The sequence below is a fragment of the Lotus japonicus genome, chromosome 3, assembly GCF_012489685.1.
Source record: "Lotus japonicus ecotype B-129 chromosome 3, LjGifu_v1.2".
In the NCBI taxonomy this organism is placed as follows: Eukaryota; Viridiplantae; Streptophyta; class Magnoliopsida; order Fabales; family Fabaceae; genus Lotus; species Lotus japonicus.
The window spans coordinates 13,129,226-13,157,169 of NC_080043.1; the positions used below are offsets into that span (position 1 = coordinate 13,129,226).

At 35.5% G+C, this 27,944-nt stretch overlaps 3 protein-coding genes across 3 annotated transcripts; 2 read left to right on the forward strand and 1 right to left on the reverse strand.

Annotated features, from left to right (window-relative positions):
• LOC130747873 (putative RING-H2 finger protein ATL69) lies at positions 1–2,352 on the reverse strand. Its single transcript, XM_057600923.1, has one exon. The coding sequence runs from the start codon at positions 2,228–2,230 to the stop codon at positions 1,724–1,726; it is 507 nt and encodes a 168-aa protein (XP_057456906.1). The 5' UTR covers positions 2,231–2,352; the 3' UTR covers positions 1–1,723.
• A 2,995-nt stretch (positions 2,353–5,347) lies between these two features.
• Positions 5,348–13,820, forward strand: LOC130748189 (probable choline kinase 2). The gene is made up of 9 exons (XM_057601354.1): positions 5,348–5,690; positions 8,630–9,813; positions 9,899–10,020; positions 10,238–10,433; positions 11,289–11,406; positions 11,503–11,550; positions 12,036–12,136; positions 12,305–12,434; positions 13,406–13,820. Exons 2-9 carry the CDS (start codon positions 8,641–8,643, stop codon positions 13,501–13,503), a joined length of 1,986 nt encoding a protein of 661 aa, XP_057457337.1. The 5' UTR covers positions 5,348–5,690; positions 8,630–8,640; the 3' UTR covers positions 13,504–13,820.
• An 11,008-nt stretch (positions 13,821–24,828) lies between these two features.
• On the forward strand, positions 24,829–26,016 carry LOC130748407 (protein RADIALIS-like 2). Its single transcript, XM_057601629.1, has 2 exons — positions 24,829–25,261; positions 25,724–26,016. The coding sequence occupies exons 1-2, from the start codon at positions 25,008–25,010 to the stop codon at positions 25,746–25,748; spliced, it is 279 nt and encodes a 92-aa protein (XP_057457612.1). The 5' UTR covers positions 24,829–25,007; the 3' UTR covers positions 25,749–26,016.
• Positions 26,017–27,944: the final 1,928 nt, after the last annotated feature.

A 27,944-nucleotide genomic window follows, 5' to 3' on the forward strand; every position in this document is an offset into this window, starting at 1 on the left:
ATTTTAGCTCTTTGAATTTCAAAGTCATGAATCAAAGAAGAACAGAACACAAAAATTTGGCATCCTCGATAATTGTCAAGTATCAAGAGAGAGGTTTTGGAAGAAGATTCAAAACTTAGCAAACTCAAATTTCAATTCTGAATTAAAGTGTGAGAAATACAAAAGCTCTACCCATATATAGAAGGAGAGGAAAAATGTCAAGCCCAATGGCCAAACTCATACTAAGCAACCACACTTGTCCTCATACTACTCTAACCTAATGGACCATATATGTAAGACCCAAAATATAATTCCTAAAAACACAGTATCAAGCCCAATCTTAAATCTTAGTGGCCTATATAAAAGCCCAACTCAAAGTATAAATAAAGGACAAAAAATTAGAGCATAGTGAAAATATGAGAAATACTAGCTATACAAGCTATAGATGGTTTAAGTCAAGTCTTGAAAGATGACTCCAAATAACCCTCCATCAAAAACCTCATCCTAGGTCATCCTTTCATAGGAAAGCATGCATCATCTCATCTTATGGCATGTAGTAGTTCTTGATGCGAAGTTGGGCTAAGACATTATTAGATACATAGTCGATTATTTGGATCGTGTTATAGTATGACTCTTGATGTATTGACACAATCCTTAATAGATACATAGCCTATTATTTAGGAGGCGTTGCAAAGATGCATTTGATGTATCTACCTGCATGAGTGTGAAGGTATAATCCACCTTCCATAAAAAGACTTTATTTGTCTTTTTTCTAGAGTCCTCACAAGCAACCAAATTTGTGTAAAAAATGCCTAAACAAATTGTGCAAATATATTATCGTGAAGCTCTAACAAATTTGAAAGTAAGTATGTGTTTAGGCGTGACACTCGCGCGGTGCATGGAATATCTTCTTGCTCCTCTTTCTCACATCTCTCCTTTGTCCCCGCCCCATCCTCATTTCTCGTAGTGGGGTGGACTTTCACCTCATCCTCGTTTCACCTTATTGATCCTTCCGCCTAGAAGCCTGCCAGGAACCGCTCCTTGTGTTTTGTGGAAGCAATGAAACTCCTTCTTTGATTAGCCCTAAATACTCTTTTGAGATCGCATCAAATTTTCCATTAGCATAATTCAATGATCGTAGTATCCATCAAATTTGGGAACTGGGAGTTGAATGAAACTTGTGTTTTCCGACATGGTACTTGCTTTTCCTCACACACAAACAAACCTTCTCACAAAAGATCTCACCCACTCATGAAAACTCCGATTTTTTGTCCAAGCCCCTTGCGGAGCTCTAATACCAAATGTACGTGAGAAACAGGATGAATGTAGAATTCAGTAGTTTGAGATTTGAAACCTCTAATTCATTCAATCACACAAGGTATTAATACAAACTGGCTCACTTTAACAAGTAACTAACAGCTGAAATCTAACTATAACTTTTATCAACAAAAAAAAGAAATCTAACTATAACTAAGTAAGGCCTTAACAAGCTAAAACTTACAAGAAACCATACAATACAATTGTACTGACAATTAAACTGAAACTTCTATCATAGATTTCACTCAAATTTGAAACTAGAATCCCAAGATCACTACCGCAAAAAATGAAAATATAAAGTTATGAAACGAACCATAGTCAATTTCGGGATCAGCATATTTTGAATTTTCGTATTGTTTTGTAAAAAACAATGCAAAATAACTGATTAAAAAAAGAAGAGAGCAAGTAACGTGGTACAAAACGAGAATCACCTGGCGTGAAAAGCCAGAGGAACCAGCTCCGACAACGGCGTAGCCACCGGCGACGGAGCCGGAGAGTTCCGACACATGGGACACGTGGCACTCACACGGAGCCACTCATCGACACACTCGGCGTGGAAGCAATGATGGCAGTCCGGAACGCACCGTATCGTCTCCTTCGGAAGATACTCAGATAAGCAGATGGCGCACGTGCCTTCATTGGGCTGTGGCAACCGCCTGCTCTCCCCAATAACAATCTTCGGATAGGCTTCGATCACGGGCTTTTCCAGGCCCAGTATCACAGGTCTGGGCCCGGTAGAGTCCGTGATCTCACGGTCGCTGTAGTAGTAGGAGCTACTGCGGCGGCCGTGGGCCTTGATGCGGACGCAGGCGTAGGAGGCGAGCATGATGGTGGAGATGAGGACGAGGATGCTGACGGCGATGGCAATGCCGTAGCCAAGACCGACGCCGGTGGCGGTGATGGTGACGGAAGATGGCGCAACCGCCGTGGACATGAGAGAGAAAAAGATAGAGAGAGAGAGGTGGAAGGTGGAATTTGTGGAGTGAGTGAATGAGTTTAATGGGAAGGAGGTGAGAGTGAGACAGTTTGGAGTTGGGTTTGTGAATGAATCAGAACAGCGGATACCGCGGGAAAAAATTAAATGACTTCGGACAGTGGGACGTTGACATTAATTAAAACCAAGGAGTAATGCTGAAGATACTTAATTCTGATAATGTTTTATATTCTGTGTGTGTATTATTGTATCGTTAGATCAAGTTTTATATCTTTGTTTGGGTAAATTATTTGGGTCTGCTCTTGTTTTTAATAAGGTTAATATGAAATGTTACTTTGGTTTGAGATTCTCTAGCTCATGATTTGTCAAAGCCTAAGAGGTATATCGATAACTAGCATTTGCAGCGTGAATTTGCTGGTAGAGGTAATATGAGAGACTCATTTGAGATCATCTTAATTGTAAATGCAATGTAAGAACTAGATCGAAGTTGTGTTGTCCTTGAATCAGCTCGGCCTTGCTTTGTTTTCATCTTCACTATAGCTCCTTTATTTGAGGTCTTTTTGATGTTTAATTGTAGATCTGGATCCTCAACTTAAGAGCTTCTTCTTCTTTTTCTTCTTGCTACATGGATCATGATTGGATAAACAACTTCAACTCGTGTGAACTCATGTAGAAGGTGCACTTTCTTAAACAATTGAGAATTGCTCCCCCTAAATTAGTGCAGTCTATCTCTTCTTTTTCTTTCTTCTTCCTCTCATCAAGGTAGATTTGACTATATAGCTCAATCTCTCATTTGCATATCTGGATTTGATGCCTTGACTCATGCTCTTCTTTTCTCTCTTTTTATCTCTATTGATTTGACTCGTTGGCTCATTTTCTCCGCTCCTTTCTTTTCTCACTTCATTCTCTTCTTTTCACTCTCGATCACTTCGATTGATGGCTTATTTGACAATTTCCACAATCGGTTCTCTTCTCACCTAAGCCATTGTGATCGCTTCTCATCGATCATCAACCTGGTTGAACAACCTTCAACCAGTTTCGACAACCTTCAACCAATTTCGACAACCTTCTCACTATGGAAAATATGACTGTTACAAGATGTGAGACTTATTAAATGTATGCAATGAACATTAGAGAGTTGAAACTTGTCGTTCTGATCACAAGTACTAGATATCAGTTACTATGATTTTTGTCAGAGGGATGAAGACTTTTGACGCTGTTGAGAAAATGTTCATCGTTCACGATAACTGTGGAGCAGCCCCGTCGGGAGCCATGAAACTCATAGCTTGAAACTGTCGGGGGCTCGACAAACCCCTTGGAGTTAAAGCTCTAAAGGAGCTATGCAACTCCCATAATTTGTCTATTATTATTCTTATGGAAATTAGACAGGAATACAATGAAATAAACAAGATGCGAGGTTTAAAAAGTTTGATGACTAACGTGATTGCATTTAGTTAGCAGGGGAGGGTAGGGAGTGTGTTGGTGGTTTGACGTTACTGTGGGATGAGGGAGTGGAAGTGAATCTGTTATCTTTCTCTTTGAATCACATATATGCGTTGATTAGCCCTCCTGGGGAGAGGAGTTGGAGGACACCAGGTGTGTATGGTTTTCTAGAAGCACACCACAAATACTTAACTTGTGAACTTATGGGTAATCTTGGGACTCAATCTTTGGTACATGAATAGATCTTCTTGGCAAATCTGAATATGGTAGTATCAATTGGAGAAATGTGGATGGAGAAATGTGGAGGGGTTGTTCCCAACTTGCGATTAATGGAAAAATTTAGGGACACCTTTCATGCTTGTGGCCCGGTGGATCCGAGGTACGTCGGATGTATCTTCACGTGGTACAATAGGCAAGGGGGCTCGCACTCCATTATGGCAAGGTTGGACAGAATTGCTCAATTGGGGAAAGGTACATCATTTGGTTAGGTTTGGGTCGGACCACATGGTGGTGCTTCTTGATATGTCCCTTGTTCAATTGCAATCTGGGCAAGGGCGATGTGTCCAATGGTTTGAACAAGATTGGTTAAGAGACGAGGTGTGTGATGGTAGTGGGGGAGACATGGATGACTAACATTGAGACCCGTTCTCAAAGGCTAACCAGTGCCTGGAGAAGCTAACATGGTGGGCAAGGGATAGGTTTGGGGTGGTTCCAGCGAGAATAAAAGAGACGAAGGATGAGATTGCTCCTCTTTGGAAAAACTGAAATTGTTAGAGGACAAGCTAGAGGATTTACTTCATAGCGAGTTAGTGTGGTGGGCTCAGGGGTCTCGTGCTTTATAGCTACAACATGGTGACAAAAATTCTGAATTTGTTCATCTTAAAGCAACACAATGTAAGGAAAGAAATTGGATCGAGAAATTGGGCTCAGAGGTCATGGCGTACTTCTTTGACGAATTATTTTCTTCCTCTAACCAATGGGATGCTACTGAGGTTTGTGGGGTGGTTAGTAGCCGCGTTATGAAGGACATGAGGGTGAGGTTGAATGTTGATTTTACTAGGGAGAAGATATGGGTTGCTATGAAACAGACGAAACCCGGTCCTAATGGTCTTCTAACACTTTTCTATTAGAGATATTGGCCTATTATTGGAGAAGAGATTTCTATTGCGGTCTGGTTGTTATGAACTATGAAGTGCATCCCAAACGCTACAATGAGATGTTCCTGTTCCTTATTCCAAAGGTTAAGAAGCAAAAGCACATGGGTGAGCTTGGCAGATTTCTTTGTGCAATGTTTTCTTTAAACTGATTACAAAGACAATTTTTACTTTGCCAATTTGAACTCGACCATACGTAAACACCTCCATGCCACCCAACCTCATGACCAAATTCTATCCACTCACGTCACTTGATTAGAAGTTAAGACATTCGTGTTCGTATCGAGACATTTTCTTTAGTGAACTTGAGCTAGAAGTGTAATTAAACTATCTAAAATATTTCCGATAAACAAACTTTGTAAAAAGAAAAATATGCTTAAATAACAAACTAGAATTCTTTCGTTAACAATTTCTAATTACCTAATTCTTAGCAACAAATTTACAACATTTTTAGCAATACATTTTTTAAATTTAGACAAACAAACTAAAATCTAAATTTAACCCAATCTCCCCAAATTCAAAATGATCCAAATTGAATAAAAACAGTTGTGTTACGTCCACCTTCCTGCCAGTCTGCCACCACCTTTGCTCATTGGCGGTGGAACAGAAACAACCCCTCCATTTCCTTCATATATAATCCCATTTCGCCATTTCCCTCAAACCTCTCAACCGTCTTTCTCTCTCTCTCTCTCTCTCTCTCTCTAAACACACAGATAGACACTCTTTCTCTCTCTAAAAAACAAACACCACCGCCTCCTCTGCCTCGCCGGCGGCGATATTCCCGACCGCCGCCTCGCTGTTCTCCTCCGATTCACTGCTTCAAATTCCACGCGTTGGATTCGCCGCTGAATTTAACCGTTGAGGTTCGCGTTTTTTTCTCATTCTTCTTCATAGTTTTTACTATTTGAATTCTTTGATGCTTTCGAATATTCGATGATACCGTGTCGAAGGTGCTTCTCTGTTTTTTTGTGGCGTTTGAAATCTGTATCTTGTTTGGTTGATAAGAAAATCGATTTGGATGAGAAAATTGATTTTTGGTTGCATGTTAATCCAGTGACGGATCCAAGAATTTTTTGTTGTGGGGGCAAAACGAACATATAAATTTAGAATGTTGAAAATATAATAATAATACTAAAAATTTGAAATCCCATAATTGTTCTGTACAAGTTTTTATATTTTGAACTATAATAAAAGACATACAGGATGATAACATGAAATTCATGTACTTAAGTAAACTAGGATTATTATGAAGTTTTTATGAGTTAAATTCCATAAAACATTTTTTCATTGATGAACCAAAAATTTTATCAAGTACTTGAGATTGAGATGAAGACGATTGCCCTAATATTTATTTTCTTTTGAGAAAATTTTCTAGTGCAAAAATAACATAACCATAATTAGTTTCACACTCCTAAAAATATTAATTTAAAGGAATAAGGAAAAGAAAAACTCTTCATAACTTTAAATTTTGTTATGCTGCAACTAGTTTATTTTAAAAAATTAGCCATGGTGAATGGCGATAGATATTGTCCTTGGAATTATTAACTAGTACTTTTATAATATATCCATATACAATAAACATCCACCATCTATGATATCAACCTCGCACAGCTATAGCTTCTCCCTATCTCTGGAATTGACAGAAGAAAGAGAAGTTGCACTTGCACCATAGAGACCACCAGTGACGGATCCAGAAGTTTAATGTTGTGAGGGCAATATGTACATATAAATTTGTAACAAAAAAAATTAACACATACTATTAAAAGTTATGAATTTTTTTACCAAAGAGGACACAAGTGAAATCATTTTTTACCAAAGGGGTCATCAAAAACCATACTTTTACTACTCAAGTGAGGGCATTTAACAATGTGAGATACAAATGAGGGCATTTTTTACCATAAAAAACCACATATTTTTACTACTCAATTTTTTTTCTAATGATATTTTTTAAATTCAAGTGAGGGCACTTGCCCTCATGTTGTTCAACATGTATCCGTCCCTGTGTTAATCAACTAGGTGTTGTGGAGAATGAATGACTGGTTTGTGGAATTTAGGAAATGATGCAATGCTGTTTACGGTTTGGAATTTTTTTGGTTATTGAGGAATTGGTTTGGAAGAAATTATGTTGATATAGCAGTTTTACCGCAGTATTCAATAAGAGAGATGATGTTAGTTTAGAAACTGCGAGTTTTTTTCAGTAGGGAAATTGTTTGGATGCTAAGAAATTGTTTGTATCTTGTTTGGTTGATAAGAAAATTGATTTTGACGCGTCGTGAGGGTGAAATGAGTTGTGAATGTGATTATTACTCATTTTTTGTTATATTTTTGGTTGCATGTTAATCAACTAGTTGCTGTGAATGCCTGGTTTGTAGAATTAAGGAAATGATGCAAGCAAATGAGCAATGCTGTTTTCGGTTTGGAAATTTGTTTGGAAGAAATTGTTTTTGTTACATGCCGGCAGTTTTACCACTATTGAATAAGAGAGATGTTAGTTTAGAAACTGTGTGTTTTTCTTCAGTGGGGAAATTGTTTGGATGCTAAGAAGTAGGTTGGAAAGAATTAAAGAAATCTGTATCTTGTTTGGTTGAGAAGAAAATCGATTTGGATGAGAAAATTGATTTTTGGTTGCATGTTAATCAACTGGATTCTGTGAAGAATGACTGGTTTGTGGAATTTAGGAAATGATGCAATGCTGTTTTCATTTGGAAGAAATTATTTTGATATAGCAGTTTTACCGCGCTATTCAATAAGAGAGATGATGTTAGTTTAGAAACTGCGAGTTTTTTTCAGTAGGGAAATTATTTGGATGCTAAGAAATTGTTTGTATCTTGTTTGGTTGATAAGAAAATTGATTTTGACGCGTCGTGAGGGTGAAATGAGTTGTGAATGTGATTATTACTCATTTTTTGTTATATTTTTGGTTGCATGTTAATCAACTAGTTGCTGTGAATGCCTGGTTTGTAGAATTAAGGAAATGATGCAAGCAAATGAGCAATGCTGTTTTCGGTTTGGAAATTTGTTTGGAAGAAATTGTTTTTGTTACATGCCGGCAGTTTTACCGCTATTGAATAAGAGAGATGTTAGTTTAGAAACTGTGTGTTTTTCTTCAGTGGGGAAATTGTTTGGATGCTAAGAAGTAGGTTGGAAAGAAATATTTTCATAGGCTTGTCGAAAAGTGGTATAATTTCGTTTGGTTTCATCGTACCAGCTTGATATCTGGTTTTCTTATGAATTTGGATGGTGATTTCATGTCCCTATGTAATCCGGCTTTCGGATTCATGTTGAGAATCCTTAGTTTCTCTTGATTCTTCCCCTAATTCCTATATTTTTTGGTCTGTGTTTTGGATTGCCTACTATACAATTAGGTCTTTCTTCTATTTTAACATCTTTACCGAAAAATAAATGAGATACTAATTTATTGGTTACCAGTTCCAGTGCCAAATAATATTGGGATTTTCAGATTGTCATCAGTCTTGGACATTAATTAACTCATTCTTTTTATGTTTCTCTTGAATGAAATACCTCTCTGCCAACATATGATTTCTCAACCTCCATCGTTTTCTCACAACTGTATCCATTTACCAATGTCAGATAGCACTGCGCCGTGTTAGTTTGTTCACTTTGTTGTTGTAATAACAATTACTTGGATATCATTTTGATGGGTTGAATGGTTTTGTGTTCATCATCATCATCATCTTTTTCTTCTTGTATTTTGGTATAATCCTTGCTTTTCCAAGCATAGAAATTATAAATATAGGAAACTTGATATATTCACTTATAGCTTGCTGTTCTTGGGGTACAGGAGTTTTCAGAATGGCCGCAACTGAAGATCTTGTGAGTAATGCAGCTGCTGCTGCAGAGAATTCTGTAGACCATGCCACAAGTACTACAGAAAATCCTATAAATGACAAAAGTGTCGAAGAAAATCATGCAATAGAGAAAGCAGATTCTTCAGAAAATGCTGTGAAGACTAAAGCACCTGATGGAGAAAATCTGGCAAGCGACCAACTAGGTGGTGCAGAAAGTCTTGCAAATGACCAATCAAACGGCGCAGTAAATAATTTAAATGACCAAGTAGGTGGTTCTGAAGTTTCTGTGAATGACCAAATAGAATTTGATGAAACTCCTGGAAAGAATGGAGCAGGTGGTACTGGAAATCCTACCAGTGATCCTGCAACGGTTGCAGAAAATCCTATAACCGATCAAGCATGTGGTGTGGAAAACCCTGCAAACGACCAACCAAATGATGCAGTAAATCATGTTAAGAACCAAGCAGGTTCTGAAAATCCTGTAAATGACCAAGCGAATGTTGGAGAAACTCCTGTGCACAACGAAGCAGGTGGTGCTGGAAATCCTATGAGTGACCAAGCACCTGTTGCAGAAAATCTTGTAAATGACCAAGCAAGCAGTGCAGTAAATTCTGCTAAGGACCGATCAGTTGATGCAGAAAATCCTGCAAGTGGCAATGCAGGCGATACAGAAGATTTTGTAAACGATAAGCCATCTACTGCAGAAAATGTTGCAAATAAAAAAGCAGGCGATGTAGAAAATCCTGTAAACAACAAAGTGGACCATGCAGAAACTCCTTTAAATGACAAAGAAAGTGCTGCAGAAAATCTTGTAGAAGATGAAGCAGATGCTGCTGAAACCCCTGTGATAAGCAGAGAAGATCGCATTCCAGAAGAAGCAAAGGAGATACTGAAATCACTGGCTGATAAATGGGAGGATGTACTTGATGCAAGTGCATTGCAGGTGATCCCTCTGAAAGGGGCAATGACAAATGAGGTGTTCCAGATAAAGTGGCCAACTACAACAGGGGAAATCTCTAGAAAGGTTCTAGTTAGAATTTACGGTCAGGGTGTGGACATTTTCTTTGATAGGGCTCATGAGATACGGACATTTGAATTCATGTCAAAGAATGGACAGGGACCTCGTCTATTAGAACGTTTTACCAATGGTCGTATTGAAGAGTTTATCAATGCACGGGTAATAATCTTATTATGTTTTTATAGTCTCTGCTCAATTTATGAACTTGATCATGTGCTCATGTATTCCATTTTGAATTTATCAGACTTTGTCAGCATCTGATCTCCGTGACCGATCTACTTCTGCTCTTATAGCAGCCAAAATGAAGGAGTTCCATGATCTAGATATGCCTGGTGAAAAGAAAATCTACCTTTGGGATACATTGCGGTATGTGCTATGTGAAGTTTTGAACACATATCTCATCATCACCTTTAAACATAAACAATTAGAAGAATATTTTATGTGACAATATTAGACCAGTTATATGTCTCATTTGTTTAAACTTAATTCAAAAATTAATTTTGTTCAAACTTGAAGTCTTTAAGCACTTCCATATTTGAAGTGCATTGATCATTTATCAGATATTTTTATTTCAATGTTTCAGAAATTGGCTTCGTGAGGCCAAACGTTTGTCTTCCCCTAAAGAAGTTGAAGCCTTTTATTTGGACACAATAGACAAGGAAATCTCTATTTTGGAAAAGGAACTATCAGGTGCAGACCAACATATAGGATTTTGCCACAATGATTTACAATATGGTAACATAATGCTTGATGAAGACACCCATTCCGTGACCATAATTGTGAGTTTCTCTTCATTCTAGCTACTAAAATCATGGTTTTGTAGCCAACAGCCTAACACCATGATACAATATTGTTCTATAGGACCTGATTTGAATAATAATTAATTCCACCTCTATCATCATTTGATAATAGAGATCCTAGCAATATTAACTTCTTTTTTCATATGTTCTAGTTAAATAGTTTTTCCATTACTTGTAGCAACTTCCATTGTGCTATTAAATGTCCTATCAACCTGTTTCCACCTTGAATTCTAATCTACCAAAAATAAGCAAAGAATCGTACTTGTAGAGATGTTATCCAAGGGCAGTGGTTCAGGAGTGGTATGAAAGTGATTATGTTTTAAGAAAAGAAAACTTGCAACCCCTGGCCCATCCGCCCTTTGGTTTACACAGCCTTGATCCCCCCCCCCCCCCAAACAAAAAAGATAAATCTATTTGTTAATGGAAGGATAGGATTTTCACTATTTTGAATGTAAGATTAAGGCTTTTGAGTTGTCTTATTTATAGCTAGGCCTAATGAGTGTTGTTGGTTTCTTCCTTGCTGAGAATCTCGTCTACATTTTAAGGTTAAATGAAAATTTGAAAATAAGGAACTCTTGGGACTTAAAGTGAATTTATTTGATTGATTACAGATGTGATACTTGAAAATCAGGAGATTGTGAATTATGATGGATGCGATCACTTTTCTTCTACTATGTTTTACTTATTTATTAACTTAGCTGAAAGTTTGACAATTGATTTACTCATAATCATCTGGTTGATCTTAATTGTCTTTTTGCCACAAATTCTAGTCTCATGGGATCAATGGGTCATATCATAACCAGCAAGTATGATTCAATGCTACTTTTGTAACAGGACTATGAATATGCAAGTTATAATCCTGTGGCATATGATATAGCAAATCACTTCTGTGAGATGGCTGCTAATTATCATACAGAAACACCTCATATTCTTGATTACAATAAATATCCTGGTATGCGACTATATGGCCTTTGAAATTATTTTTTCATTCATTCGTTTTGTGGTGTCCTGTGAGAAATGGTTTTTACTTGGGTGGTGCTGTTCACAGATGTTGAGGAGCGTCAGAGATTTGTGAAGGAATATTTAAGTTCCTCAGGTAATGGATGTTTTTATTATCTCTAGTCTCTACAATTTCAAAAGATTGTTGCATGGTTGTCATCTTTTTAATCAACATAGGTTCATCTTGTAGAGTAAAACTATCTAAAGAGGAATTGGTTGTTTTCAATATTTCATAGTTAGAACTAAGGACACAACTACTTAGTTCCAAAATGAGGCACTTACCCCAATAGAAAAAATGCATAAAAGAATAATATACAAATGTTGTATTTACCCCCTTAAATTTTTTAAAATGTCTTTTCCAATTAGTCATTGTTATTTGTTAGTTTTACTTATTAAATCTTTGCCCCCCTTTATCTATTTTTCTGGTTCTGTCCCTAACGACCATCTAATATGGTCTCAAAGTAAATAAACAATATGGATCAATCATCTTTGTACTGTTGTATTTTATAATATAAAATCGTGCATGACCTTAAGAACTAGATTATTATACTCTGTTCCTGAAATTATGGGGCTTTTGCACAGGTGAGCAACCAAGTGATAGTGAATTGGAGCACCTACTTCAAGAAGTTGAGAAGTATACACTTGCAAATCATCTATTCTGGGGCCTTTGGGGAATAATTTCGGTATCTTTTCTTTCTCACTTTGGATCTTTTAATTATTTTATGGTCACGCTTCTCGTTATTCTACGATGGATGGGGTTTGAGAGCTTGTAAAGGGAGGGGCTGCTATAGTAGAAGTGGGGTATAGGATGTTTATTCTTTATTTCCTTATCTTCTGATTATTTTATTCAGGCACAAGTGAACCAAATCGACTTTGACTACAAGGAGTATGCGAAGCAGAGGTTTCAAGAGTATTGGGCACGGAAACCTTATCTTTTAAGCTCTGATGCACCTTCTCCTTATAATGCCCCCGAGGGTACAGGTATTTGATTTGAGTTGTTTTTTGATATTACTGCTCTGTGATTAGGATCAAAATATTATCACTCACAAAAACCTAAACATTCGACTATGTTCGACAATTTTGTCTATAGTTCATAAATAAATGTCCAGACTTGAGGTATTGACGTGAAAAACTGCAGTTCGTTGATAATGATTAGGAGAGATCTCAAGCATGATTTTATTTTAGCACTAAAGGGCATAACAAATAACAAAACAATATGGTTGCAGACAGCTAATTGGTGCTAGAATAGCTGTCTGGCAGATTTATGGTATAAATTAAGCATTAAGCACAAATATGATTAGTTTAGTGTTATCTTAGATATAATTTATTTTACTTCATATAACATGTTTTTGTTATAACTATTCATGATAACTCCTTTTTATTTTCTCTCAAGTCTTCACATCAAATACACCTCATGCTAAAAGCAACTAAACTTGTTTTTATAGTTTTATGTCGAGTTCTACTTTATTACATTGTATTGTAGAGTAGATCTTCTTTCTAGAATAGAATTTCAGATAGTTCGTGGTAAGATTGATTTGGTGGTTGAGTAATTTTGTTCATTTCTTCCCCTGTAATTCAGAAGAGAATGGTTCAATGACTTAATTTTGTGTATATTAGTCTTTTCTGCTCTTACTCGGGTATTAAACTTACTAAGAAGAATGAATATAGTAAATATCGCCATAATTATCTTCCGGGATTTTGATTATGACATTATTAAGTGCTTTGGAGTTTAGACTAATAGGTTTTTGATTTTACATTTAGGGATTATGGTGACTATTTATCACCGACAGTCCTTATATTTTTTATCACCAATTTTTTGACACCAAACCCCTGAACCAAGCATACCAATGGAGTATCATTGTGTATCTTTTGACTCATATATCCGCATGTTATTTTGATTCAATGCACATCATTATTAGTAAGTATGGCTAGTCTGACCTAATTTTTTGCAGGAGAACTTGCATCCACATTGCCTTCGAAAAAGAACTCTGGTATCTTCAGGAAAATGAAGAGGGTTTTGGGTCTCGGCTTGTTCAGGTCGAAAAACTAAAGTAACCTACCAAGGTTCCTGCAGAGACTTTTTTTTTTTCATTTTTTTTTTACTTTGTCCATGTGTAAAAATATCAAAGTGAGAAAAAAAATCAAGAAACGCGAGTAATGTACTAAACTAGTATTGTATTTTGGCAATATATGTTATTCGGGCCTAGAGAAATTTACCTAAGGAAGCAATTGAAACAACACCATTTTGACTAACTTACAGTCATGATGTTGTTTTCAAGTCATTTAGGTTGCAATAACAATTTGAAATTCCATGTATGGATTACTGAAATATGATGTTTGATCAATTGGTCGAATTGGATGAAGTAATGCTGATTTCATTAGGATCTATAGTTCGATGCACAGAGAAAATTGACTTCTAATAAGAAATTTAAGTCATGTATTTTCTTGTTAGTGACTTAGTGTGGAAAGTTGTCGAAGTCTCGAACTCTTGGAAAGTGGTTCTTAAGTTGGGAAAGAACTTCTCAAGTTGAAAAATGTGGTTGAATAACTATTCAATTGGAGATGTCAATTCAAATCAAGAAAATTGTAGTGTAAGGCTCCTTCAATTTTCCAACCAATGAAGATCTCTGTTATAGATCTTAATTGGATGGATCTTCTTCACACTAGAAGAAGATTGCTCACTCGACTCCAATGATGAAGACTCACGAGCATTTTTAACATCTTGATCATTTCTCTTATCTGAAGGGTGTTTATTCTTAGTCATTAGAGTTTTGACTTCTTCATTCTCCATCCCTTGATCTTCGACTTCTTTTTGTTGAGCTTGAGGCAGAGTAAGCAAGCTATCAATGGCCAAACATGACGGAAGTGTTAGAGAAAGAAGTCGAAAGAGTCTAATGTTAAGATTTCAACTAAAAAGACATACATCAATTTGAGCATCTTCTTTTATTGAAGATTTCGACTAAAAAGTTATACCTCATGTCATTATGGGCGAACCCCTTTTCTACATTGAAGAAATGCGCCATCTTTTTAATATAATCTTCGAAATGGAATTTAATCAAGTTGTAATATTTCAACCACCAAGCTTCAAAATTTGGAGTCGAATAGAAGGAGGGTCGGAACTCGGAAGCAATAGGACTTAGTTCACCATTTTTCTTCTTGAAGTGGGATTTTTTTCCCCTAAGTCATTGACACTTCTTGCCTCATTGACACATATTGAATTTTGGTTAATTTATCATTGTACTACAGTTTGTAACCTACGCTACAAATAGTAGGCTTATGGTTCGACCCGTGTGACAAACAAGCAAATGAGATATCTAGAGATATCTCTTAGTCTCTTACGAGATTACGATATCACGTACAAAAAATGAGATTAGCGGGGGTAATAATTGTTTTTTCAAATCTCGAAATATCTCTTAATCTCGTGTAATATCACGAGATTACAAAGATTAGCTTATTTTGTTAAAAATGTCAAAAAAAATTGTATAAGGCTATTTCAGTCATTTAACCCACAAATTTTAGGGTTTCTACTCATCTTAGTCGTTCTTGCCACTCAACTCTTTCGTTCCTTCCACTTCTTCTCTCATCTCTGCGTGCGCAACCTTCACTCATCCTCTCGCGCGACCACCAACACAACTTCCTCCTCCTCCGTCGTGGCTTCCTCATCCTTTTGATGAAATCCAATCTGATGATGAATGGATAACTAAAGAGGTAGATGTAGAGTAGAATGATATTGATGGTCATGATGATATTGTGGATATCATTGAATTAGTTCAAGAAAACATTGAGAATTTAGTTCTTGATCCTAATGTTGGAGGGTGTAAGCCAATCTCATCTGAGGAAGAACTTGATGGTGATGATGGAGATGATGATTCTAGTTGTTATAAATTCGACGGTGTTGTAGGATTTTAAATTTGGATGACTAGTGACTTATTTGTTCTTGTTTTAAGTTTATCCTAAATTGTATTGATGTTTTGTTAACTTGTTATGATTTATGTACCTTAGATTTGGATATTTGGTAATTTTATGCATGATTTTAATTGTCATTGTTGGATAATTTGGATAATTTTTAGTACTATTAGTGTGACTTAATCATTATTATAGTTTTAAAGATATTATTATTGGACGAGGTAATCTCTTACGAGATTACGTTATAATCTCTTACGAGATTACGTTATAATCTCTTACGAGATTACGTTACGAGATTACCTTCCCTCCACGAGATTAGGTAATCTCTAGAGATTGACAACATGAGTATGTGAGTGAGCCACAATTTACATTAATGCAATTTGTTTCTTTTACTTTGCTTTTCTTTCTAATCTTTTTTCATCTATTTCTACTTAATTTCCTCAAAATCTTCAAATTCAAACGAATTTGTATAAAGTGCTCATATTGTTCAAATTCGACACTTCAACTTTTTCATAAAGAACCCAAAGAGGATTTCCAATCAACAACAACCCCTTGGTCCTTGATTCATTTGTTTAACAAAAAATTAGAGTAACTGAATGTTTTCACTTCATTGAAGAAACAAGGCATGAGATATTGATAGAAGACCAATTTAGACTATAAGGCCTATTTAGATATGATTGTTTAGTATATGAATTTCTTCATTTTTTTGAAAGTGGATATATTATAGAGAAATCTAGGAGACATAGAGGTCATTAAATCAGTTTGAACCAAAGAGAAAACTTCTTGCGGTACTTCTGTAATCCAAACCATATTGGGGAAATGTGAAGAATTCTTGGCCAAATAATCAGCTACAGAATTGCGAAACCTATGAACAAAAGACAACTAAACAAATTGAAAAGAGGAAACCAAATCTCTACAATCTTACAAAAAATAGAAAATAAATAAGAAGAACTCCGCTTCGTCTTACGCCAAGTCTTGTAAAGTTGCCGACAATCCGTCTTTAGACAAACTTCTCGAAATAAAGATCTATCGCCATTGAAAGAGTTCTTCATTTTACTATGTTATTTCTTTTAGTTCCATTTTAGAATATTCTGTTTGTTAGGATGTGACCACATATAGGGTCATCTTTAATTCTAGAAGAAAATATTAGTATATCTCCTCCATTATTTTTTGGTACATATATATATCTCCTCCATTATGAATTAACAAGAAAATTAAAACATTTTATCATTCTTCTTTATTTTCTTAGCTATAGCTTTCAGGATTCTTAATGTTCTTCCTTGATAGGAATTAGCTTATGATTTCATTATGTGAACTTCAAGTAACATTTTCTTGCCCCTTCACGTTCTTCATGTAATAACAACAAACCCTTTGGGTTACAACTTACAACCATGTTCTATCATATTTATCAAATATTCCTTCAGATTAAAGCTTTCCCGTTACCATTTCAGGACCATGCTAGATGCTAGCTAGACACTTTTCCTGGTTGCGAAATTCCTTATGCTCTGCAGTAAGTTCATTAGTCTGAAATTGATCATTACTTTGAAACCAAAATCAGATTAATAAACTTCTCAATTGATCATTACTCTAAAATCAACCAACAATTGTGTACTGAAGGACCACGGAGAAAAGAATCTTCCAGTAATTGTGGAGGAATATTGAACCCACATGCATATATTTGAGATAAGAAGGGTGATAAGCTAGGATTCTAGTGTAGATATGGTGATGAGGCAGATCATCAACCATCTCTTTTTCTCGTAAAGATTCCTTCAATCCAGTGTCATTTTCAAACCAATGATCGCAGCTAACCCCATTACCACAAGTTTTTGGCCTGAATCCATTGAGCATGACTGATCCACCTTTACAATGAGAGTAGGCTTGATAAAGATTTAATATTCCTCCACAATTGTCACAGCATCTTAAAGATTTACAGCAACTGTGAACGTATGTACTGTCAATACATTTAGTACTTGGGAATTTTGAAAGGTTTGGCATCGGTTTGGGCATCTTTGAAAGATATTAGAACATCTCCCATGAGGTTCTTAGTTCTTATTTTTTAGTTAAGAACTAAGAATTGAGTTCTTAACCATTGGAGGTGCTGACATGGAGTTCTTAGTTCTTAAAAAGCTTAATTGCACTTTTGGTCCCCCAACTTTGGCCTTCCTGTGAAAATCGTCCTCAAACTTTAAAATTAGCAAAAACCATCCCTGAAGTTTACACCTGGTCGCAAAATTGGTTTTTCATTACACTTCCGTGAGAAACTAACAGAATATTCTGTTAAAAATGAATTAAAAAATAAAGAAAAAAAATTGAGAAAAAAAAATTAAAAAATAGTGGAAGCTCTTCAGATCTTCATCTTCCTAGTAAACAAGAGGGAGTGGAAGATTAGGGTTCATCACAGCTTCTCCTCTCCCCATCTCCACTGCTGATCTTCTTCTGCCTCTCCTCTCTGTCCCTCAATCGCGTTCATCTTCTTCTTCTCTTCTATTCTCCGTTCCTCTTCTCCTCACCCATTCCTCTTCTCTTCTCGCGTTCATCTTCCTCCCACATCTTCTTCTTTATCTTCCAAAACCCAGCAACCCCAAATCGCGAAAAGAACCCAGATTCATCGCCAATGGCGGTGCCTTTATTGCGATCGGTTGCAGGTGATGGTGGGGTCAGGGTTCTTTAGAAACCTGATCTTCAGAAACGCGAGAGAGAGAAGTCGACGGAGATAGAGAGAGAGAGAGGGACGACGACGGAGATAGAGAGAGAGGGACGACGGATTCGGCTGGAACACGCGGCGACGTTCGAGGAGGTGGGGCGATGGAGACTCGGTGAGGACGATGCCATGGAGCGCTGGGGCGACCCTTGCGGCGACAATGGAGCTGGCTACGGCGATGGGGAGAGGGAAACAATGAAGACTTCATAACCAAGGTGACCGAGAAATTGTTATGACAGTTGGGGTGTTTTCTTTCATCTTCTTCTCTGATTGGTGTGATAGGGAAAATTGGGGGTTTTTAAGATGTGGCTTAATAGCATGGTGGTTTGGATTCTGTGTGGTGTGTGATGTTGGGGTTTTTGTTCTTCCTTTCATCTTTTCCTTCTGGTTGTGGTGATTGGGGAATGGCTATGGCGATTGACAGGGAGAAGAGGTGGTGTCTTCAGGTTGGAATTGTTTCAATGGTGAAGTGGGAGGTTCTGTTTTGAGCGTTGAAATTGGAGGTTATGGTTTGGTGTGGTTGAGGAAATGGTTATTTGGAGATGGATTCATGAGGTGAAGAATAGTGGTTAGTCATGGCTATGGAAAGAAGGATCAAATGGTGTTGGTGATGGAAGATGAAGAGAAGTTTGGTTTGTGTTATTTGGTTCTTGTTGAGGAAGAAGGACATGATGAAAGTTTAACCAAGCTTTGTAAGAGTAAGGACCAGAAATTACAAAGGGATAAAAAGCCTCTTCAACATGATTGTGCTTGTTCATTTCATACATCTTCATGTAAATTGCATTGAATCTTGTTAAACAAAATTATTTTGATTTAGAGCATGTGGTTTCAAAAAAAAAACGTTGAGATAATTTTTATTTGTGGGATTTTCTGGGTTTTGAATGAAGATGATGAATATTGTTGAAGATGATGAAAACTCTATGAATTTTCTGGGTTTTTAATTTTTTTTACCCAGAAAACGTTAGTTTCTCACGGAAGTGTAACGGAAAACCAATTTTGCAACCGGGTGTAAACTTCAGGGATGGTTTTTGCTAATTTTGAAGTTTGGGGACGATTTTCGCAAGAAGGCTAAAGTTGGGGGACCAAAAGTGCAATTAAGCCTTCTTAAAAATAAGAACTCAGTTCTTATATAAGGAGTTTTACTTTTTTAGTTCTTAGCATAAAAATTATTTTTTTTCTCTCATCCAAATTACTTTAGTACTTTATGAGTTTTGTTTTATTACTTTATGAAAATAAAAAGTATAAATAATGTGGTTGGTGAGACCAAATGAATAGGGATAAGAGCTAAGAACTAAGAACTCATGTTGGAGCAAAATTGCTTGAGAGTTGCTTAAACACATGTGGCAATACGGGCCCACATGAATAGTGCTAAGAACTAAGAAATAAGAACTAGCATTGGAGATGCTCTTAGGAAACAAACATGGTTCCACATAGGGGTGTTCGCGGATTGGATTGGATCGGTTTTCAGAGGAAAAATCATCCGATCCGATCTCATCGGTTTTATGATTTTATCATCCAATGAATTTTTTACTAAATTCAAATTCTAACCAATCCGATCTAATCTATAGCGGATTGGATTGTTCGATTTTGTTTTATTTTTTTATACTTTGAAATTGTGGCGTATAAATCTTTAAAATATATAATATATAATAAATATAACGATACATAATTTATGAAATCAATATAGCACTCATAAATTATAACATAGTCAATATATTTATAAATTATGATCATAATTGTTTACTTCAATTTGATGCATATATATAGGCCCCGTTTGGAAGAGCTTATCTGATAGCATAAGTTCTTATGCCAGTGTTTGGGAGAGCTTATGCAAACAGCTTATGACCTACCATAAGCTGTTTTGAGCTTATTTTCATAAGCTATTCAGGATAGCTTATGAAAAAGAGCTTATGTTTATATATAGCTTATTTTCAATTTATTTCAATAAAAAATTTAAAATAGCTTATGTATAAGTGCTTATGTCATACGCGTTTAATTAAGCTGTGTTTCCAAACGGGGTCATAGTTTAACTAATTACTTGAAGCTTTTTTTATTCAAACATAATTTTATCAATAAGCATGTCTCATATAATACATATATAAATAATAAATATGTATTATGTAAGTGTAAATAGTATGATATATGTATAACTAAAAGTATATATATTTGTGAATGTTCGGTTTGAATTGGTTAGATTTTGAAAATCAAATCCGAAATCCGATCCGATCCAATAAATAATTTTAATTTTTTCAATTTTCAATCCGTTCGGTTTTTTGTTTGATTGAATTTTGCTTTTTTTAAATCGTTTTTTCGGTTTGGTTTGAATTGGTTCGGTTATGAACACCCACTCCACAGGATTGTGGGAATCTAAACCTAGTTGCTAGCTATGGAATGACCATGGTATCACCACACCGACCTCAAAACTATATATGATGCTTTTCTATGCTTTAGCCTTATTTCAAAATGGAAACAGATTCACTCATTAATTATTGAATGTGATCAACTGACGTATATTTGCCACAAGGCTATTACAAGAAATAGCAAATTGTGCCAAGTTAAATTGACAAAATTGGTCACGGCATGTTTAACTTTTACCTTTTGATAGTTTGATGGTTCAAAATCGTCCATTCAGTAAAATATTTATTGGTGGGCAACTCTCCTCAAATAAATCTTATGACGTTTCTATCTAAGGGTAAGTCTTTGATGGTCTCTCAAGCATACCATATTCAGTAGACTGTGGATACTTTCTCTATGTTCTAACATTTTTATTAAAACAAAAGAAATAGAAATTCTAATTCATCTAATCCTAAAAATAAATTAACTTAGAGCAATCAAGTTCAAACACCAGGAAGACTTGCCTGCATTCTAATCAAGACTCTTGCAAGATATAAAAAAATTAAAAAGAAATGATATTTGTCCTACAATTTTAATCATCTCTAAGAGCATCTCCAACAAGAAGATATTAATTTGAGACTTAACTCACTCTTTGTGGGTCTGTATTGCCATATACGATTTAAGACATCCATAAGGTCTCGGTGCACATTTCGGTCCAGTGGTTGAGATCTTATTTGACTTTTAGTTGGACCCACAATACCAATATATTTATATTATTTATTTTCACATAATATTAAATTAAATTTAATCATTAATTCAATAAAAAAATTAATATTTTTAAAAAATATAATATCATTAAATTTCGTCATGATAGGAAATATGTTATTTAAATTCAACATGAGAGAGAAAACATATTATTTTATTGAATTATGGTATTGAATGAGAGAAGAATAAATATTATTTTATTTAAGATTCTACTTTTGAAGGTTGCTGAGCCAAGGCACAGATCTTGATCTTAGCTTTTGCTAAGATCTCATGCCATGTAGGATAACTCTAATGGTGAGATCTTATTAAATCCAGATCTTATTTTGAGATCTCAACTTAAGATTTGCATTGGAGATGCTCTAATGCTAACAAATTATCTTTCCGACAAAAAAATTTCTTAGCTAGCCCAGCTTAATGCGTGGATTATTGAGTGAGAGATTAATCTCACTGCTATTAAATGTGGCGATACCTTGGCATAGACAAAAAATATTATCATTTAGATGTTTTTTTAACTAATAAATCATTCTTACTCAGTAGTGTGAAAGTGTTTTCTCTTCGTTCAACTAGATTTGTCAAAAATAAATAAATTGCAAATTCTTGCTCATCTAATTCTAAAAATAAAATTAACTCGCAGCAATCAAGTTCTTGCTCCCTTTTACTTGTCCTTGAAGAAACAAACCTGACTTATATCATTGTGGAATGTGGATGCTTCTTATTTTACAGGTCTTAAAAGGCCAAATAGATGAATAAGCCAGCTAGACTCAACCAATGTTGTGTTTAGCAAGAAGGGAAAACTCCATAAATATTGTATCATGTTTGCATTGCATGACTCGTGACCAAACTTAGCAGCTAAAGATAATGGCCAATATACCATAATTAGAAGCTAATGATTAGTTGGCAAGCCTGAAGCTCGTAGTCATGCTTCTTGTCTCTGGCCAGAGGTAACAGCAAAAGACAGAGTGAACAGATCATAGAGGATGCTACACACTCACAAATACATACATTTGCAGGCAGGCACGCATGATACACATACGTATGCAATATTTAAATACCTAACTCTAAGCACACTTAACACAGATCTCTATTCTCTTTCTATCTCCTCCATCTTCTTATCACATATCATATCACATTTATCATTTTTCTTTGTTTTCTTTCTTACTTGTATAATTGAGGTGTAGACACACTAATTGCTAAAGATTTAAGTATGTTAAAATCTCATTATTAGTTAAGAATGACAGATGAATACAAGATATGTGAGTTGTAAACTCAATGTCTTAAGACTTTGAGTAAAGATATGGTGTTTAAATCTCTTGATTATAAACTCACAAACAAAAGCTTAAAAACTAAAATTCCCAACTTCCAACTAGCTAGAACTGATTTTCCATAAATTTAATGTGGAACCAAACATACTAATAAAGAGTAACTTATGATGAAATCGATTCTCCATGACTTCAGCTTGGAACCGAACATGTAAGTGCATGTTTTGATAAATTGTGAAAAACCACAATGAAGTTTAAATCATGATAAATAATTACAAAAGTTTTTTTTTTTTGAAAAGAATAATTACAAAAGTTAAAAGGAAATTGTTTTGGTAACCATGATTTTGATTTTCTCTTAATTTTACACCATATATTCAAATATTCGCTAACTCATGAATTTAATATTATTGATAAAATTGGCCTGAAGAACCAACAAAATCTTGGACCATCTAAGCAATCAACTTTGAACTCAAATTTCAGCAAAATCCCAGTACTGTGGGAGGGGCCCTAACAGCAAGAAATGAAGTGAGTAGCCTGTCTGACTTTTACTAAGGGTTTAATAGCTGTAATTATTGCACGGACGCTTTGGCCAGCTAGAGTGTTGGAGTGTTGTTCAGGACACTCTACACTTACATGATCCCCTGCAAATCTGCAATAGTCAAACAAAGTGATTTTTTTGTGTAATTGGAAAAAATAGTGTTTTAGATATACATTCACACTACTTTGTCATTTGCACATGTTTTATTTTTTTTCATAACATCCACCATCATGTCTTTCATTTATATATCGATCATCATATATATCTTTCATTTCGTTATCTGAATGTATGCAAATGAGATTAAGGTGTGAATAAAACCTTAGTGAAAAAAGACATTTATGTTTGTGGGATGCATAAGCAATGATATATACTAATATACACACCTCATTTTCTAAACACTTTATTTCTACTCATTTTTATTTTTATCTCTCTCTTTTTATCATCTATCACATCTCATACTTTCTCTCTCTTACTTTTTCTTTTCTTTCTATCTTTCTCTTCATTCTACTTCTTTCCACCTGAAAGAGAAATGTGAAAATAACATTATCATCCATAAGTCAAAAGCTTTGGTAGATACCTGCAACAGATTCACTAGGTTGAGCTTGGACCCCCACTGAATTGACCCTGCAAGCAAGAGAATAAAATAAAGTTAGCCATTTGCTGACCTAGTTGATGGGCTCTCATATATGTTCTAGGGATCTGAACCAGAATGAAATTTACTGTATATTACAAAGAGGTTGGTCGTGTCCATTTGCTCAACCACGTGATATTTGCCTAGTTCTATACGAGTTAGGATTCATTCACATTTTTAATTCACTTTTTATTCTATTTTTTTATTTTTTTATTAAATTTTCGATTACATCTTTATTTTATCTCATTTTCCTCTCCAACTCACTTTTACTCTTGTGGATATTTGAAAGTGTGAATCTAACTTAATGCATACAAAAGTACAATCCACTTAAGAGTTTTTTTTTTTGAAATCCAATCCACTTAAGAGTTTTACTACTTACAAGTATAATAATCAATTTTAAAGTTAGAATTAATTATGATAAAAAATTGATGAAAGTGGGTTCTGAATTTTAGAATTAATTTTAAGTGATTTTTTAGAAATTGAGCAAGACTAATTTCTTATCAAACTAGGCGGTGAATGAGAATGGATATGATGGTGTAGTGAAAATCCACGATGAGGGAGCTACATATGAATGATACTTTAACACCCAAGTCAATTTAAATTCATAGAGAATCTAAAGATAGCATATGAGTTGTCTGAATAACTTACAGTGCAATCAAACCTATTTATAGTGGTTGTCTAATCCACTGTGAGGGTAGTTAATCGTTTGTTGGCATATCATCATCAAGGTTGTAATCGTGGTTGAGTTAGTTTGATTATGGTTCTAGCAACTTAATTTGTGTTTAGCCAGTTATTTAGAAGAATGAAAGTCATTCTGAAATATTGATTGTAATTATGTACTTGGTCGTCCTGACCGACCAACTTGACTGACTCAGACAGTATAATTAATTAGGTTGAACAAAATGGTTTTGATTGTGTGATCATTCGAGTCGATCATAACACTAAGAAAATTAAAGCTAATCCAAAGATGCCAAAGTTTTCTATGGCTCTTAAATCCACATGCTTGAAACATAAGAAAGCAAAATATTAACTCAATGTGATTTGTGTATCCAGAAAAGTAGGGAAAAAGTTAAAAGGCTTTTGGCAAATCCTATCTATTCACTCACACATTTTTTACTGTCTGAAGATACTGATTCTCCCATATTGCTGCTCAAATTCTTGTTCCTGCTCTATTCTGTGGTTCCTGAGGGGACAAATCATTCAAATTCTTCTGTATTTTGACAAGATTTACATTCCAACTGGCTCTACCCCCACCTTACACCCTCCACTCCTGCTTATAAAAGGAGCAGACTTTGCTCCCATTCTGCACAAATCAATCAGCTCTTCCTTGAAGTCTTATTCTATAAACTCTTCCATTCTCTATTTTGATTCTCAAATACCAACTTATCGTTCCCTCATTGTTAATTACTTGTCTTAGAAAATGGCATCAAGCTCAATGTCATCCTATGGCTCATGGAATGCTAAGGACAATAAAGCCTTTGAAAGGGCTCTAGCTGTTTATGACAAGGAAACCCCGGACAGATGGTACAATGTTGCTCAAGCTGTTGGTGGGAAGACCCCAGAGGAAGTGAAGAGGCACTATGAGCTTCTCCTTAGGGATGTTAGGCACATTGAATCAGGGCATGTTCCATTCCCAAACTACAAGAACACTGGAGGGTCAGAACAGGAGAAAAGGTAGTGCACACTAAAACTGTATCTTCATATTCCCACTTGAACAAATGCAAATTATGCAATCTTCACTTCTCTGCCTGTGTCTAAGTTGTCTATATAGTTTCGTGTTTGAATCAACTTATTTTTCATCATAATCAATAATGGGTCGCTTCTCACGATGTGCATATTTGGGTACACAGTAGAAAGCTACCGTGAAAGCAAAATTATGGTGGACTGAGCAAAAGTTAAGAGAAGTTGTTTTAGTCCACCATGATTTTGGCTCACCGTGTTTTTCTACTATATATCCAAACACTAAAATTTACTATGGTTTCAGAACCAATTATAGAAGATATCCAAACATGCACTTATTCTATGCAAACTACTTATCAAATTCTTTTAAAATTCAACCAGAAAGCAGTTGTTGTTGCTGTAGTTAACTATATCTACTAACTCTTCCTGAACTTACTTTCTTTATTTCAATTGCAGGCTGAAAAACCTGAAGCTTCATTGACCAACTGGTGTCAGCAACAAATACTTTCTTATTTCTGATATTCACCATCTAGCAGATTTTCTTGAATCATGATGGTAGTAGAACCTGGTGTTACCTAACATGCAGTGCCAGTGATTTAGCTTTAGTGATTTGATTACCAGTCATAAGAATCATAACTCATGATTCCATGTTGTACTTTCTTGTCTTCGAAGCTACCTTGAAGAATCAGCATCTGTTTTAATTAGTTCACATTCTTAATCAAATAGTAATTTTAGTTGCTTATTTATCATATTATCAAACAGTATCAGTTATCAAGTGTCACAAAGCAGTGAATATGGTAGAGGAATAAAACATCAATGTCAAACAAATACCACTCCTTAATGGTATCAAGAAAAAGAAAATAGACATAGGGAATCTCATTGAATAATAGACAGATTAAAGGAATGCTATTTCTTATAGCTGAACTCAATATAAATTTAGCAAGAAACCATTATCATTGAAACCCAATTAAAAAAAGAGGCGGGAAATTTTTAATGTTGGAAAGAATATGAACTCAGTAACTAGCAATGAAACTTGTTTCACATATAGGACCCTGAAATGTGGCTCAGTTAATACTTAAAGGATGTGTTTGCGAGTTAGTTTTAGAGGAAATGGAAGGGAAGGGAAGAGGGAGCCTTGTGAGAAACTCTCCTATTGTTTGAGAAAATTAAAAAAGGGAGAAGGGTTTGGAGTATTTCTAAAAACCCTCTTAAGACTCCTCCAAAACTCTCTCTTAGTTATATTTTTTTGTTTCTCAAATTTTTGGGTTTTGCATAAATTTTAGATAACCATGGTTCTAATATTCTAATAATTTTTTTTAGCTGGCTTATTTGACTAATTTAACTGTTGGCTCGAATCACTAGCAAGTAATCAATTTGGTTCGGCTGGCAAATCTCAGCTAGGACAACTACAACAATGATTTATAAATCACCAAACAATCCAAACATCTCGAGACACCTTTTTTTCTCTATATCTCTTTCTTCTGATTACATCACATCATATATCACATTTATCACTTATCTCTCATCTCTTCCCATCTCTCTGGTGGTCTACACCCTTTAGGTGTCCCCCAATCTTTATTCGGACAACTACTAATTCAAATTTTTGTTTCAACCTTGATTTGCTTCTTTGCAATTTAAGTAAATCTTTTACCATTCTAACCACACATGATTGAGTGTCTATGGAGCTTTTCACCCATTTTTCAGTTAATACAAAATTTTCAGGGAATACTCATCAACGAGACAAAATGCTTGCAATGTGAAACAGTAACGGCAAGGAACGAAACATTTTTTGACCTGAGCCTTGATATTGAACAAAATAGTTTGAATCCAGAAACCAGATACGAAGAAGGGAAGGATATTGAGTGGAGTTCTGAGCACCAAAGTTAATGGTGGCCGGATGTCAGCCAGTTGAAGATGGGGTTTTGTGTTGCTAAGCTGGCGTGCTTTTTGTCGCGATTTGCATGGAATGGGTGTTGTCGTTTAGTCCATTGTTTTCAGGGTTGTGATGGCAATAACTTTGCTCTAATCTCGTTGTTTGGTATGCTCGTCTGACCGAATCAGAGCGTGCGCGTGGCCCTCCAGTGGTTGAGGCGTCTGTTGATGCTGCAAGAGTTGACCATGATGAAGTTGTTGCCGCGCATGCAACTATGGTAATGACTTTGCTCTAATCTCGTTGTTGGTATGCTCGTCCGACCGAATTAGAGCGTGTGCATGGTCCTCTTGTGTCTGAGGTGGTTGCTGATGCTGCAGGAGTTGGCCATGATATGATGTTGTTGTTGTCGCGCCTGAAACTATGGCAATGAAGGTTGTGTTGTTAGGGCTTTTCGTTTTTGGCGGTTTTTTTTTTCATTATCGTTGTTTCCGTTGGCAGGATCGTTGTTGTTCTGCCGTAGGGTTGTATTTCGTTTTGCTTTCTTTGTTAGCGTTGTACTTATCCTTTGTCGAGAGAGTTTATATCTCGAGTCTTTATGAATTCAATAAACATTTTTTCTTTAAAAAAAAAAATAATACACTTGCTGTTATTGGTACATTAAAAACATTTTATGGTTGTTGAAATTTTTATAGACTCTTGGTCCACTGCATCAAGTATAATATCAATGATAGCACTTGTTATAATACTATATTAACAACAAAAAAATTACTAATAAGGAAGTCTACAACTCTACCAATAAAAATA

Coding starts and splice junctions, on each gene's coding strand:
- LOC130748189 (XM_057601354.1), top strand. CDS start 8,641: ATGGCCGCAACTGAAGATCTTGTGAGTAATGCAGCTGCTGCTGCAGAG. Junction 10,021..10,237: donor TACCTTTGGGATACATTGCG/GTATGTGCTATG, acceptor TCAATGTTTCAG/AAATTGGCTTCGTGAGGCCA. Junction 10,434..11,288: donor CCCATTCCGTGACCATAATT/GTGAGTTTCTCT, acceptor CTTTTGTAACAG/GACTATGAATATGCAAGTTA.
- LOC130748407 (XM_057601629.1), top strand. CDS start 25,008: ATGGCATCAAGCTCAATGTCATCCTATGGCTCATGGAATGCTAAGGAC. Junction 25,262..25,723: donor GGGTCAGAACAGGAGAAAAG/GTAGTGCACACT, acceptor TTTCAATTGCAG/GCTGAAAAACCTGAAGCTTC.
- LOC130747873 (XM_057600923.1), bottom strand. CDS start 2,230: ATGTCCACGGCGGTTGCGCCATCTTCCGTCACCATCACCGCCACCGGC.